The sequence below is a fragment of the Microtus oregoni genome, unplaced genomic scaffold (genome assembly GCF_018167655.1).
Source record: "Microtus oregoni isolate MIOR12 unplaced genomic scaffold, Mior012 000000F_ref0000247, whole genome shotgun sequence".
In the NCBI taxonomy this organism is placed as follows: domain Eukaryota; kingdom Metazoa; phylum Chordata; class Mammalia; order Rodentia; family Cricetidae; genus Microtus; species Microtus oregoni.
The window spans coordinates 78170976-78186662 of record NW_024543059.1 but is presented as its reverse complement, the minus strand read 5'-3'; the positions used below and the strand labels follow the sequence as shown (position 1 = coordinate 78186662).

At 37.0% G+C, this 15687-nt stretch overlaps 1 protein-coding gene across 2 annotated transcripts in view; it reads left to right on the top strand.

Annotated features, from left to right (window-relative positions):
- Positions 1 to 15687, top strand: part of Ndst4 (N-deacetylase and N-sulfotransferase 4) — a 270125-nt gene that overhangs the window by 211286 nt on the left and 43152 nt on the right. The window contains exon 7 of one of the 2 annotated variants that reach the window (XM_041650688.1): positions 13495 to 13677. The exons of the other annotated variant lie outside the window; for it this stretch is intronic. Within the exon in view, the coding sequence (XP_041506622.1) occupies positions 13495 to 13677 (183 nt within the window). The remainder of the gene's footprint in view (positions 1 to 13494; positions 13678 to 15687) is intronic. 2 annotated transcript variants of the gene reach the window in all.

Sequence of the window (15687 nt, the reverse complement as noted above, 5' to 3'; positions counted from 1 at the left end):
AGACAAAGAAAGACTAAATTAGAATATCAGAATGTAAATGGAGAGAGAGGGAGAGGTTGCCAAACTCAGCACAGTCATTAGGGACTTGCAAGAGAAGAGAGCTCCAGGAAAGAGGTCAAACCCAAGCTAAACACAAAGATAGTAATAGTAATGAGTCAATGCCTGGGGGAAAGTGGGACAAGTAATTTAAAGACTTCCCTTCAAAGGAGGTAGTAGTAGAAAGTTTGCGTAATAGCTCCAGGGCATTCTTGAATTCTAGCCTATTTTAGAATAAAAGCACCAGATGATTTTAGCCAAAGTGATAGTGAGGAGGAGGTTGAATAAATTTGCAAGTGTGTATCCTAAGATGGGTAATTAACAGGAAAAGGTCCCTGAGGAGGGAGGAGAGCACCAAGCAAACACAGGACTGACTTGATGCAGCAACCCGCCTTTTCATTCCTAAAGAAACAAAAGGAATTATAAAGACACTGGGAAAGCAGTTACAATTGAAGACTCTCCAGGCAATTGTGTTTCTTCAGCTTTGTCTGGTAACGTCAACTTATAAGCAACTGTTTAATTAAGGTGGCCCTACCACCTTATTTATATACTTATACACATCTTAATAAACTATAATTGCGTTGAATTTATAAACTTTTCTCATAGAAAATTCTGGATGTTGAATATCCAAATGTACACGCCAAGAGAATTTTTAACAAAGCTTTCTTTTGTTAACTGTGCAAAATGAGTACAAATACATAAAAATACTAGAAAAGAGCTATTGATAAATCAAAAATTAAAATTTGTGGGTGACATAAAACATTAAAGCTTCTCTCCATAACACGCTTATTTATTTTTCCGTAAGCCCAACTCCATCCCATCTTGCAAACATATTATACATTCACAAATAGACTTTTTCGCTCATACAAAAACCAACCCTCCCCAAAAAAATATGATGATGTCAGTATTAGTTTTTCAATTTACAGATAGAGTCAGAGAGGCTCTCAAGAGATAAATTTTCTGAGAAAGAAAAAACAACTAGGAAATGATGGAGGCTGAAGTGAGGTACAGTTACATCTAGGATCGAGTGCTGTTTTTCTCTTCCATCAAAGACAGCCACTGAGGATGGTGGCTCTGCTCCTTTTGGAAGAAGCACATACCATTTCTGAAAGAAGTGCAAACTTTAGTATTTTCTCAGTGACTTCAAAAGCCTCTGTAAGGATTATCAGTCTTTCGGTACCGCTCTTGAGTTTTGTGCTTTGCTCCAAGTGCAGCTTAACCTCAAGCATTTTATTACCTAATGTGCATGCGAATTTTGCAATCTCTGCCAGAGTGCTCCAGTTCAGCACTCAGGTTATAACTGTGGGCTCCTGCCCTTGACTAAATACACACATCAAGGTCAGTCTTGGTCGGCTTCTGACTTCTTTGTTTATCTTGCCCTTAATATTTGATAAGCAATATCCACTTATGTAATTTGTATATTCATCACCTGTCCAGAGTTAGCAGGACCAAAAGGATGTATTGAAATAGAAATAAGATATTCACAAGTACCTTGAAAGAATATCCACATTTTCCTAACAAAGGATTATGAATATCCAATGTAGCGGCAAAGTGGATAGCTTTACTTTTCATCAAAAACATATGCCTTTCTAAGATATAAACTCTCTGAAATTTGCCTTGAAAATGCAGATGGGCATATTTTATACCACCATGGGAGTTATTCAGAAAGAATGCTATTACTTTGGATGTTTGAATGCAGGTGGATGGACTCATCACTAAATTTAAGTGTATGGGAAAAAAATTAGGAGGTAGCAAAAACTCTAAAAGACAAAAGAAATCAAAAACAACAAAAATGTGAAAAATGAAGCTTACATATAAATATGCTAGTGAGTCTTATCTCCCAAAGTAAAAAAAATATAGGCAAGAAAAAAATTCAAATGAGTACTGAATGTCAGATCTAATATCTACCAGGAAGGTCCGTGTTCTCTACAGAAGAAATCTGGTTACTATAGTTTAAGGCCAGAGTAAAAGGTTACTCATTGATGGGCAAGCAGTAATAAAACCATAAAAATCAAAAAGTTTCAATGGGTGCTTGAAATATTTGTGGATTAGCTAGAAGAAACTAAAAAGTAATAATACTGTATCCAACTAGCTATGAGCAAAAATTGGACTTCAATAAACCAAATTGTTTGAAGCTTATTGGAAACTAAGAAATCACTTAGCTTCAGCATCTATATCAGCTCATTGGTTAAGTGAGTACCAAACTATTGTAGTAATTTTGTGAGTGTTAGCATTTTAACATCTTAGCCTCCAACTGCCTTCTTCTTTTTTGCTTAGGTAGATAATGACATCAAAGCTTGAGTCATATTGACTGAGTGGGAGGAAATGAGGCCACTCTTTCCAGATGTATTATTTCAGTCTGGAAGTTTTCATCATTAGCGAAGTTGAATTACATTCTGGTATAAGTAAAGTCTCCATCTTCTTGAGGAGGAGACCAGGCCAGTCATCGTCATCAGCTTAGGCCATGAAACCAAATATAGACAAGTTCATAAGCGAAGTCTACCAACCTTCTAGTGTGACTAATAAATGAAGAAATGAACTAGGCAGAGGACATTGCTTTGAATAAAAAAATCAGGTAACAATCTGACAAACAATTGGATAAAAATGTCAATATCTCGTTTGGCCATCATCAAAGCAGTTAAGAACAACTGGAGAGAAAGGAGCACAAGTTATCTTAACAAATGAGCAGAATGAGATACAGAGAAGCAAAAGATAGGTTAAAATATTTTAAAATACCAAGTAATAGCTTATATAGTTGTTTTTTTTTATTTCATGCCTGCTTGTTTTGTGTCAAACAGTCATATAGACTCTTCTGGATGCCATCAGTTAAATGCTAATTTATGTTGCCTATCTGCAGTGAGTCTTATGGGTATTTGTAAAAATAACTATTGTCTTAAAACAGTTCTGATTCTGTTCATCTTGTGATCTTCTCCTGCGCAATTTTCACTATGGTCCTTCATGCTCAGTTGTTGCATGTCTGTTGGTTTCTCTACCTCCTTCTTTACATGAAAATATCATGTGTAGAGACCATAACCTCTGTGAATAAAGTGCTTGCCATGTACATATGGCAACCAGGCATCTCTACAAGCCATGAAAGAGGCCAGGTGTAGGGGCACATATTTGTAATTGTAGTGATGGAGAGAGAGAGTATTAGGCTCCCATGTCAACCTGTATAGCCCACTTCAGTGAGACTCTGTCTCAAAACAAAACAAAACAAAAACCCACCCAAACAAACAAAAACGCAAGGTGAATGGCTCACAGAACTGATGTCTGGAAGGTTATCCCCTGGCCTACAATGTATGTGGACACTCATGCACTCAAACCCCACAAACACACATGATATATTCTCATCCCCAAAAATTCATGTTTAATATTTGCAGTATACTAATTTTCATGGTAAGCATACAGAAAAAAAGGATTTACTATGAGTTTTCAAAGGAACTGACATTTGGATATTCTTGTTTTCATTTGAATTTTTTTTTACATAATTTTGTTTCATACAATACAATCTGGTCATGGTTTCCCTATACACCCAACTCCACACCGTCTTTATCTCTTTTTAAAGCAAACCAACAGGCAAATAATAAAGCAAACAAATGGGAACAAACAAACAGACATAAAAGAGAAAGAACAGAAAACACCTGCACAAACAAAATCCATAAAACCACAAAAATCAGAAATCATATTATATAAGCAAGAAGTCTATAATAAAAAAAAAGACCAAATAAAGCTATCTGATACAGTAGTCTACAAAGATACCATTACTTGACTTCTGATTCTTATTCTCTAAGAACTGTATCAGCCTACTTAAGGATACTAACTTATGGAGAGCAACAAAAACCATTAGCAGCAGCCTATAATATTTGATCATCTATAGGAGCTCACAAGTAAACAACTCTAAAAGAAAGAAAGCACTCCTGGCAGCGATGCCCCTCATTTGTTAGCATGTGATGTCTAGTAGGGGTATCGTTACCTTATTATTTAATTTCTAGATTATACTAGAAAGTATAGTCTTTGTCAGCTGCCTGTGGAGACTGATTTTACTCTTATCACCTGACCCCAGCACCAAACCACCCCTTATTTCCCTGATGTGTGCTCTTACCTGAAGTTTCCCACATAACTCTGGATCCCCATTTACATACTTCTCTGCCCCCCAAATCCATTTGCTAGACTGTTTGACACCAGGACCTGCATATTTCAGGATGATAGCTATTTTGCTCTGTATCCCCATCATTTATTAAGTTCTTCTAAACACATAGCACACACAATTGACTCACTATTATATCTCTAATTCTAACAGACTGAGGTGCATAATAAGCATTTTACATATTTGTGTATTCACTAATTAATAAATAAATTTTAAGATGAGTTTTTATTTAACCAAATCCAGCTCAGCTCTACTCGGTGTCCTTTCAGAAGTTTACAGTGATTGTAAATGGGCACACTTTCTCCACCCAGTCTCTGCACTACCAAGCTTCATTCCCAGGCTAGTTCATTTGCCCTTTGGTGATTTTTATGTGGCATCATTGCAATATTGTTAGAAAGAAAATTTGATCTTTGGGAAAAACAAACATACGGGCACATCAACAAGTAATGCCAGTAGCTCAGATAGGAAGCAACAGTGGCAGTCCTCCAGTGTGCAAAACTCAGCGACCTTTGTTCAAAGTCCGGACACCTAAAATCTCAGTTCCTATTTGCCTAATGAAGAAAAACAAACCACGAATGTATAGCATAGTGATTCAGTTGCAAACATGCTGCCTTTTAATGACTTAAGCCTCTATTAACTTAGAAGAGGAATGAGAAGTAGAGGTCCAGCTTGCTGAGAGCCATCAGGAGCCTTCTGTTCTCTGTTAGAACAGCTGCCCTGTTTACTGCTGCTTTGACGAAGCTGCTGCCCAGCTCCTCTCTTCAGGAAGATCAGTGTTTACACGCTAGTCAGTCCCGAATCAAAACAGTTCTGATTTGTTAATAATTCACTAGCCAAATATTATGACTGAGAAACTGGAAGGCTGGTAAATAATCAGATGCAGAATGGAACTTCTGCTGCATTTAGTTTGATCACAGAAATGGAAAACACAAATAAAAATGTAATTTAGCAATTCATTCTGTCCTATTAAATGCCAGCTGTTTTCCGGGTTGTGGGATAAAATGTTTTGTTTTCTCCCGCATGTCCTTAGAGTTGGAGGAATAATTGAAAAGCAATTAAGTTATTCCACATTTGCTGCTGGCAAAGAAGTAAGTGTGTGTTACCAAGGAGACATTTAGCCACTCAATACTTTGTTGTTGCACACACCTATCGTGTTCCTGTGTTTTAGAAGGGAGGCTACAGCAGCAGTCAACAGCAGCAGTCCTCTTATTCAAAGCACGTCACTTCTCATGTGGCAGTGCAGGAACAGACTATGAAGGACCAAACAAATACATGCTAGAGTCCCTGAGAGAAAGCAAGAATCCAGCTCATTACGCTACTCCTGAATCCTATCTGCCTCCAAAATGCACTCATGGTGCTTTTTAAAATGAAACAGAAGTTCCATTTAACCATCTCCTCCTATGTTGACTTTTAACTACATCCATGCCCAGTGAGTCTGGTGGATAGAACTTGAATTTATTCACAAACACCTTGAAAACTGAACAATAGTTTCATGTGCTAGGTATCTAACTTAGCCATTTCACACTGGTACACAAATATTTAATATTTCCTGTTTTAACCAGAAATCATACTAAGTGCTGAAAGTCAGGATGTGCACAAATAATTGCAGATCCAGAAGCAACTATCTATGAAATATAATCCAGATAATTTGGATATGTTTGATACAATAGCTACGACAGAAGCTTCCTTTCATCCTTGGAGGTACATTCTACCAGCCCTGGAACATCATGTACAACATATTGCTTTCTGGACATATTTATTTATCTATGATAAAATGTATTTGTAAACTAGACACATTAAGAAATTAATAATAAAATAGAACAATCAACAATACATTTTAACGAATTTTAAAAATCATGAATTATTTGTTTCTATTTAGTATTTTCTTACCGTGTGGTTGACTGCAGGTAATTATAACCTCTGAAAGAAATCCACCTACATAGAGTATTATTATATTCTAAATTTACTTTAGTTGAACATGTTTGTTGTAATGTCTTCCTTGCAATGTTTTCCATCTATAAATTATTTTGACACACCACAAGTTGTTTAAGCATCAGAATATACCTGAAAGCTTAGCTATTGTTTTCATTTAACTAATAGGAAACCTCTGGTTCGGAGGGCCAGCGTCACAGCCAGGCTTTTTGGTCCAGATTCAAGTCTTTAACCTCCCATTGCTGCTTACTAAAACAATGTGAATGGATTATTACATTGGCACAAGGTCATTTTTGGATACATTCAGATTTCTACTATTAATATAAATAAAAATGATAGGGATACGTCATTCTCTTCATTAAATAGGTCCCTAATTAAAAATGCTTAGTTTTTTCCCCTACCCAAGCAGAGACTTCCTTTGAAGAGTCAAGGGTATGGAATGTGAAAACATCAGCTAGGAGTAGTGATTAAATATGAATGGTTGTGGTATTGCCCATCTTCGATGAAACCACAATGAAAGTCACATGGAACACAAAAACCCCTCTGGTAAGGGAAGCAGCCTGAGTATGATCAATAACTGAAGTTAATTCCGAGTGGAGATTTAAAGGCAAAAAACCACTTTCAGAAGCCTATTTTTCTCCCCGATCAGCACATCTGATTCTAAAATTTTCCTTCTCTTTATTCTCTCCCTGTGACTTCCTCATCTCTCTACCTTCCCTTTCTGCCCCTTGCCTGCTTTTCACCTTGCTCTTCAAAGAGTCACTTTCAGCTAACCTGCCTTGAAAAGTTTGTCTCAATCATAGCAAGGTTTCTTGGAGCCTAGGAGATGGGAATTGCTTTCCCATTCTATAACCTTGGTGCCAGTTTGAGGTGCAGCGGATGTAAAGTCTTATTACAGGAAATAAAGACTTTCAACCTCAGTATTTATTATCTTGAAATGTTTAGAGCCAGAACTAAGCCGAAAGGTGTGTGAGCATTCAGATGCAGATAACGAAGCTTTAATTGCCCTCACTCCTGAAGAGATGTAAGTGAAATTCTGCATGAATGAAATGTACGAAAAATTCACAGTTGGTATATTGTCAGTTGCTACAGAAAAATTACTGAGACCATCATAATGAGACATATAGAAACTACAAAAAAATCTAAGAAATTTCAACAAACTTATTGGCAAGGTTATGATACATGTACAGCATATAAAATAAAACCGAATCTGGACCCACAAGCTCTTGTTGCCTTTAGTTTAATTACCTTGCTGTGGTTTGAATATTTGGCATGATAGCTACCCATCTCACAAGTTTTTAAGTGTGCAACGGACTCGTTCACTGGATTGGCTGTCACTTTCCTTGTGACTTCAGGCAGGCCACTAAGCCTCTTTGTTCTTGCTTTCTTCTTTCTAGAAGAGGATAGTTTCTTATTCAAACAATTGGACACACAAAAGAAAAGTGAACATAAAAGCACTTTGTAGAGTTTCATAGTAAATTAACATTACTGTCCTCTAGTATAATGCATTAAGAAAAGATAAAACAGTAGCTAACCATTACAGTGTTTGTTTCATTTTAGACAATCACACTATTAATTCTAAGTAGTGAACCTCAAGGTTCTGGCGATCTTTATGTGGAGTAATGGAACAGTATAATTCTAGGGTTTGGCAAACTTTTGTGACTTTGGGTGATTTTAGAGATGCATACTTTGAGACATTAATTGCTTCAAACTAAAGAGGTATGAGTGCCTGCAATCATGACCAGCAATCATGTCACTGGGCTTAAATGAGGCAGCATTACATTCAAATTGGCAGGGCTAAGCATAACGTTATGGTAACTATCTTTGTGTGGTTACAGCCTACATTTAGAATAAAAGAAAAATCTAAATTACGCTTTTTACGACAATTATGAGTTCAATGCCAAAGCCCATGAGATGAGCCATCAGAATTCTTTCCCTGCCTCCCATCTATCTCCACATCTTAGGAGAACTAAAAGCCTAATCAATAATTTAACCAGCTAATGGACATATTTTTAAACACAATGGACTCATTCTGAAAAAAAAAAGGCGTGCTGTTCAGAGCCACAGGGACAAAAGTAGAAACTGCCTGCTAATACTTAATGCTTATCTTGAACAATCCTGTGTGAGTACAGAACAAGCTCCCTCAAGCAAACTTCATGTCTCTCTGTCTGCAGAGCTATTCTTTTTTTCCTATGAAAGATGAACTTTACAAACAGTTGATTTTTAAAGTCAGTGTATAACTCATAACTAAAGACTCAAATATTTAAATTGTATTTTAATTAAAAACGTGTTCCATAAAAGGTGGCCCTAAATTCCAAATTATGAGACTGTGATATTTTTTCTGGCTATTGATATTCACAATCACAGTTTTCAGTCGCTCTGTATTTGCCATATGCTGAAAAGGCATGGGAACTTTTATGGTATTGACTCAGAAAATAGTCTAAAGCAACCCAGAAAATGTTGCTGCCTTGCTGTGTAGATAAGATGGGGTGTTTAATTTTTGGTTTATTGTCTTCCCTTCTCTTCTTTCTACACTTTGGGAAAGAGCAACTTTACAACACAGAGGGAAATGCTATAAAAAGAAACCAATTAGACAAGGTGCCATGGTGCACGTCTATAACCTCAGAATTCACAAGACTGCGACCAGAAGATGGAGAGTTCAAGGCCAATCTTCAGGTTGCCCAGTGAGATCCTGTGGCTGGCAAGGAGTATGGGGTCATTGAATATCCAATTTTGTTACCACAACATCACTTTTGCACTCAATCAGAGGTTATAAATAGAGTTCAATTATAGTCACTCAATTTCCTATTATGAAGATATACGTATGGCACATTAAAATCTTTAAGACCTCTTTTTGTTTGTTTTTAGGTGAAGACTCATTATGCAGAAAATTATGGTTTGGAGCTTGTATTCTTGCCTCAGATTTTAGTAATGGGATTACAAGCATGCACAGACCTGGAACTAGAAGAGGCATTGCTAATAAATTTCTTTTGTGGGTAGTAGTTTCTGATACATACTGTATATCTGGCCATCAGCCCAGAAGAAAGCTTTCAGTTCCTAATGAATTATCAGCCTACAACAGAGGCTATGAATTTGCTTTTAGATCACTACAACGGAGACAAGGAAGTATTACAACTTGGTTTTTTTGTTTTGTTATAATTGAGCGGGGAGACTTGAGTGTTAAGGCAAGATAAAGGCGGGCCAGCGGTGTGCTTAATCACAGAAACACAAGCACCTTGACCTCCTGACCTCTGGAAACCTGGCTCCAAGAGGTCTAAGGAGGTCAGCACTCGAACCTGACTCTCAAAATAATCCATTGTGTATCCTCTGTCACATGAAGAATTTTTCTAAGACGGTTCAGAGCTCTATGCTACAATATTTCAGGGTCCAGAGTGCGCGTGTGACGACTCAGTCAAACATAGTCTCAGGAATCCCGTGAGTAATACTAAGCCAAGGTATTCTTAGTATGTCCAAAGGAAATAGTGATCAAAATGAGTAATAAAAGGGGCTGAGGAGACATCACTCTCACGTAACGAACAGTAGTAACATACGGTAAGTCAGAAAATTCATTATTTGCTGTTATCTCGTCTTGCATAGCCCTTGACTTACCTTCTTTAGGCCTCTAGCCACAGCCTTAATTTGTTTTCTCCCCACACTTCCTGAACATTTTATCCCTCTTAAATAAGCTATTTGTCCAGAAATGCTACGGCTAAAGTGCTCCGTCTGCACAAAAGTCGCTTTTAGCAGGGCCAGATACTCACAGCTAAGCTGTGCCTGCAAAACTGTTTTTCTTAAAGTGCAGTCAATTGCCCATACACCAGCACTAATTTGCTCTTAACCAGTAAAGCATGTGCACACAGTGGTCACCGCAGCCATGGCAGCCGACTGCTTGCCCATACACACGACGATGAGATGTTTTAGTGCAGCGGCCAGCCTTGGCTTAGGACAGCATACCGAACACCTCTACTTATAAACGCTGGGTTTTTCAGTTCTTCCGGACTAATTCTTGTGCTTCCTCTGGGAATCAAAGCTTGGCCCACAGAAATCCTCGATAAACTGTTTAGAACTGGTGTGTTGTAAATGTCTTCTGGCGTTACCATTATAACACCCAAATGAAATGATAATATACATTTACCTGTGATATAAAAATAAACCTTACCGTAGTTCCAAAGTTGATTTTTATTGGTATTTTTTTCAGACTACTGATAGGTGCTTAAAATTCCATCTTGAAGTAACAGCGAAAGAGGCAGGTTGCAGATTTCTAGGGTTTTAAGTTTTTATTTGGGGTGTTTGGCCTCTGCCGCATTTTCATACTGATTTTAGTCATGGGAAAACATAATTTCTCTGAGGGAAAAGCCCTGCACTTTCTTATTTCTTAATGGAAGTTGTGATTGACAATAATCTCACAAGAAGTCTGACTACAGATGGAAACTCCCACAGTAGGGGCCTGCAGTAAATTCTCTTCCTTCTTGAGATAAGTGTGTAAAACTGAGAGATTGGTTAATGAACAAATCAGTGGAATGAGCACCCAATCTTTTTCAAATATTAAATATGTTTAGGGTTAAAAAAAGTGTGCCAACTGACATTTTAGTAATTTACTTTAAATTTTCATGTAAATTATATAAAGTCACTATGCAAATTACATTCTTGTAAATATCCCTTCTTTGGATTTTTAGAGCATAAATCTTTGATTATAACCCCAGAGAAGAAGAAATGGAAAAGAATATGAAAGCAATACTATTATCTTCATATGTTCTTATTATGTAATACTTGATTCATTGTCTTAAATGCCTTGCATTTAAGATTTCATAAATAAGTGGGGCTATGATCACAGGGACTCAGTGGGCTGAGAGAGGAGAAATGCAGATTCAAAGGCAGCTTAGGAGAGATTATTCCACAGTTAAGAGAACGTATTGCTCTTGCAGAGGACCCCAGCATCCACATGATGTATCAAAACCATCTGTAACTTCAGTTCCATGGAATCCAGTACCCTCTTCTGTCATCTATGGGCACCAGACATGGGTGCAGCACATAGACATACATGCAGGCAAAACACCATACATATAAAATAAATTAATTAAAGAAAAGCCAACCTAGAAAAGTGTGTTCCAGGCAAATCTAGGAGAGTGATTAGAACCCAGTGTCAAAACAAAAATGAAAAATAAAAAGAGATTAGGGATATGGATCAGTAGCAGAACTAAGGCCCTAGGTTCAATCTCTAGTACTGAAAATAAGCCTTAAGTAAGTTATCTTTTGTCTTTCTATTTCAAGAAGAAAGAGAAACATGTGAGTTCTCAAAATAATACATAGGTTTTTCCCCAACATCATCTATGGATTTTTTCTTTGTCCTTTCTTCTCTTTCTTCTTTCTTTCTTCTCTTTCTCCCTTTCTTCCTTCCTTCCTTCCTTTCTTCCTTCCTTCCTTTCTTTTTAAATGATGGTGTTAATTTCAATGCATAAAAAATGCTGAAGTGAAGGTCCACAGCTTGCTGTTGCATTTGGGAATTCAATTCCTATTCTTCACTTTCCTCAATAGAGACTTAGACAAATTACTCAACTACTCTTGTGTTCTAGTTCTTCATCTGTGAAGTTTACAAAACTTCCTACCTTGTAAGAGCATGACAAGGATTTAATGATTTCATATATGTGAGAGGTTAAACCCATACCTAACACAAGTGAGTTCTGTATAATTTGCGATATTTTATAATTTGGAGGCACTAAGATCAAGAGGCCAAATTCTCATCCTATCATTTTTTTTTTATTTTGTTTAAGGCTGAGGCCTGGAAGGTAATTTTAATTAACTGTCTTCGGGGACCTATTCAGTGTCCTAGTTTGACAGACAGAAAGATAACATCTTTTACAAAGTGGAAAGTCCTTCAAATTATGAAACACATTCTTGAAATTATAATTTCTTGACAGAATATAACTTATTATATTCCTAGTGCAAGACAATGCTCTTAGGTTTTTAAGATAAAAGACTTCCATTCTGGACATTGACAGTAGTTCAGTGAAAATATTCAATCTTGGGAAGAATGGGCTTGTATTATGAGGACTGCTATCCCTACTGATGCTGCAATGAAAATGTTTTTGGAATAGTTGCTATGTTTCTAATTTTATTGTTTATTCCCAAATAATAATAACAATCACTCCAAGTGATAACTTCTCTGAAGGAAGAGAAACTGAACATCTATATAACAAACTAGCCACAGATTCTTAGCTTTTACCACCTTTACCGTATTTGCTTACCACTCAAGTTCAGATACGTGTTCTAACACAATTCCTTGCAGCACTATGGAACTGTTACTTTAAAATAAAGTTAATAAAGCCCATAATTAGAATATGTGGGTTGCTCTGAAATACTCATAGACCCACCTAACAGTAAAACCTATTTAGAATTTAAAATGCATGTGTTCGAAAATAATATGAGAACTAAAAACAAGTATAAGATATTGTTGTTAGAAAATGATTGATTCTTTTTCAGACGTGCATAATAATCTCTGCAACTTAGATCAGTATTGTGCAGTTTTCCTTTTTTTTAGTGTTTGAGTTGCCACTGCAATGCCTGATGGAGTGCATATTAGGTTATATATTTAACACCATGAAAACTTTTGTGTGGTCTCTCAAGAACTGCGTCACTTCCCCCTTGTCTGTGGCATACAAAGAACAGTACTGAAGTGGCAGAATATTTTAGAGCTCACATGAGGTCTGAAAAGTTGTAAAAGATTCATGAGTATGGTAGCTTTTGGCTAAAGCAAAAACTACCTGTGCAAAACTGGTTTCTAAACTAAATCTATTTTTAATGCATCCATCAAAACATAAAAACTGCATATATTAGTGTGCCACCCTGCAGCATTTCTATGTGTACAATGTGCCATGTTTCAATTACTTACCCATCTCCTCAAAGACTCATCATTTCTTTAACCTTTATTTCAGTGAAGAAACAAATAAAAGCCTCATTATAACACAAAGAAACTCGTTTACTCCAACCTAATTCCATCAGATCGCATCTACATCAGAAAATAAGTGGAACAGTTGTTATACTTTAAAAGCAATTTGGTTTTGGTTCCTGAGTCTTCCAGAAATTATTTGATTTGGGGTTTCATAATATTGACTTCACAATAGGGCAAAACTGTTATTGAAAATGGCACTGTACTACTGGTTAGAAATGAACTTATGCCAAATCTCTAATTCAGTCTTAATTTTAAAGAATTTAAAGTGGTAATTTAGAAAATAGTTACGTGAATTCCCACAAAAAAAAATATATCAGCACCTGCCTTACTGAAGTTCTGAAGTGAGGTGACATGTCTCCTGAGTCTTCTTACTGCCACTTTTGAAGGGCAAACTTACGATATGGAGTGGCTGTTTTCATTTCTCTTTCAGATCAGCATCTTCATGACGCATCTCTCTAACTATGGGAACGACCGTCTAGGCCTATACACCTTTGTGAACTTGGCCAACTTTGTGCATAGCTGGACCAACTTGAAACTGCAGACTTTGCCTCCAGTACAACTGGCCCACAAGTATTTTGAGCTCTTCCCAGAGCAGAAAGACCCTCTTTGGCAGGTAACATTACACCTCCTCTCAATGGGGAGGAAAAGCATTAGCAATGTGTTACTGTCTAATTTGTGTTAGGAAATCATTAAAAATTATTATATTAAATAAATTAGATAAATATGATAGGGCATATTAAAATATATATTTAATACAATTTATTTCCCCTTTCCAATTGTCATGTTTTCTTCAATATTGTTTTGGTATCTCTTAAAATTTAAGTGTTTAGATTTGTAGTTTTATTTTGCTTGCTTGTTCAATTAATTTGGAAACTTCGCAATAAGGATGGTGCTTTATTGTTGGGGATTTGACCAAGCAAATGCTTCAGACTTCCATATGATATGAATAATAGTAGCCAGCTAGTTGTAAAATGAGCAACACTGGACAGTTCAGAAGGCTAAAAATAGAAACAGAAAAAGAGTCTCTGTAGCCCAAGATCCTGGCTCCAAACCCTAGTGTGTACATGTATACACTACAGAGTACATAAAAAAAAGGAAAGAGCAACCTCTTGCCGTGTCCCTAAGGATTTAGAGTCTGTTCGCATTTCACTTTTCTCTAATTTCAGTGATGTTCTGCCTATCGATAAAAGAGAGACTTGTCAGTTCTAGGATGGCTTTTACTTCTAATCGGACTCTATGTGAGGCCACACAGCTTGAAGGCATCAAATGTAAGATATCTCTTCTTAGCAGCTATCTAGGGAGCACTGCCTCCCACTTACTCAGTTCTTTATGCATCAGATTGCATCGACCCACCCAATCAATGAGCCGGCTGCAGAGAGCAGATCAGATGTCCCCCTGCTAAGCGGGCGGCGGAGAGGTAGCATCATCATTAATGAGAAATTACTGCAACATGGAATTTCAAACTCGGCCCCATTTCCTGTCTTCCAGACTGTAGGCTTCCCTTTATTCCATGGTTCACATCATACAGTGCTGTGTCTACATGGCCAGGAATTCTCTCCTCCTATGTTCATTGAGGATCTGCCATCTATACAGCAAAGCGAGCTCTAGGGCACGCAATGAAGAATAAAACACTACATTTTCTCTCTTGTCCAGCGGATGATTTTTACTGTGTTTAAAAATAAAACGTTGCCTCAAATCATGTCCTCTTTAGTTAAATTATGAGCAGCCATCCACCACACGGGCTTACAGTTCACTGCCTAATATAAGGAAAATCAATTATTTTGCATGGAAATGTACATATATTTGTGTCTACATATGATTTTTAATTGAAAATAGATTCCTGCCTCATACATAAATCCCAACCACAGTTTCCCCTAGCTTGGCCCCTCCAGCTTCCCCAACCACCTCCCCTCTCCCCAAGATCCACTCCTCTCTCTGTTTCCTCTTCAGAAAAGAGTAGGCCATCAAGAGATGACAGCCAACCAGGTCAAAATAAGATATAGTAAGACAAGGCAAAAGACCTCATATTGAGGCTGGAGAAGGCAATCCAACATGAGGAAAGAATCCCAAGAGCAGCTAAAATGAGTCAGAGTTATGTCTACTTCAACTGTTAGGAGTCCCACAAACACACCAAGGTAATAGTCAAAATATATAATATATCAATAAACAACCCAAATTAATAAGCATCTTAAATTGTCGACATATAAATAATCAGTCATCTCAGTGGCTTTAAGCTCTAATCTGCCTTTTAGGAAAAACAAGTTTCCTTAAACACTGAGCTGTATTTAATCAAATTGTTCAAACTTTCAACAATAACAACAAAAACATTCTGATAATGGTCATATATCATCAATATTGATATTTACCTTTTAAAAACTATTGATTTTTCTGTTTTTGTGGTGCACACGCATATGTGTGGATGCGGATAATGGGTATGCATTCCCACTGTGCAAGTGTCGAGGAGGGAAGATGAGATGTTGAGAGCCTTTGACTTATTGCAGAAAACTGGATAAACTTTACCAATCAAAAGTAATATCAAAATGAAATTCGGGAAGTGATGGCAAAGTATGTAAGACTCGGAGTTACCCGTCCAATGGTTGTATCTACTTTCCTATTCACATCG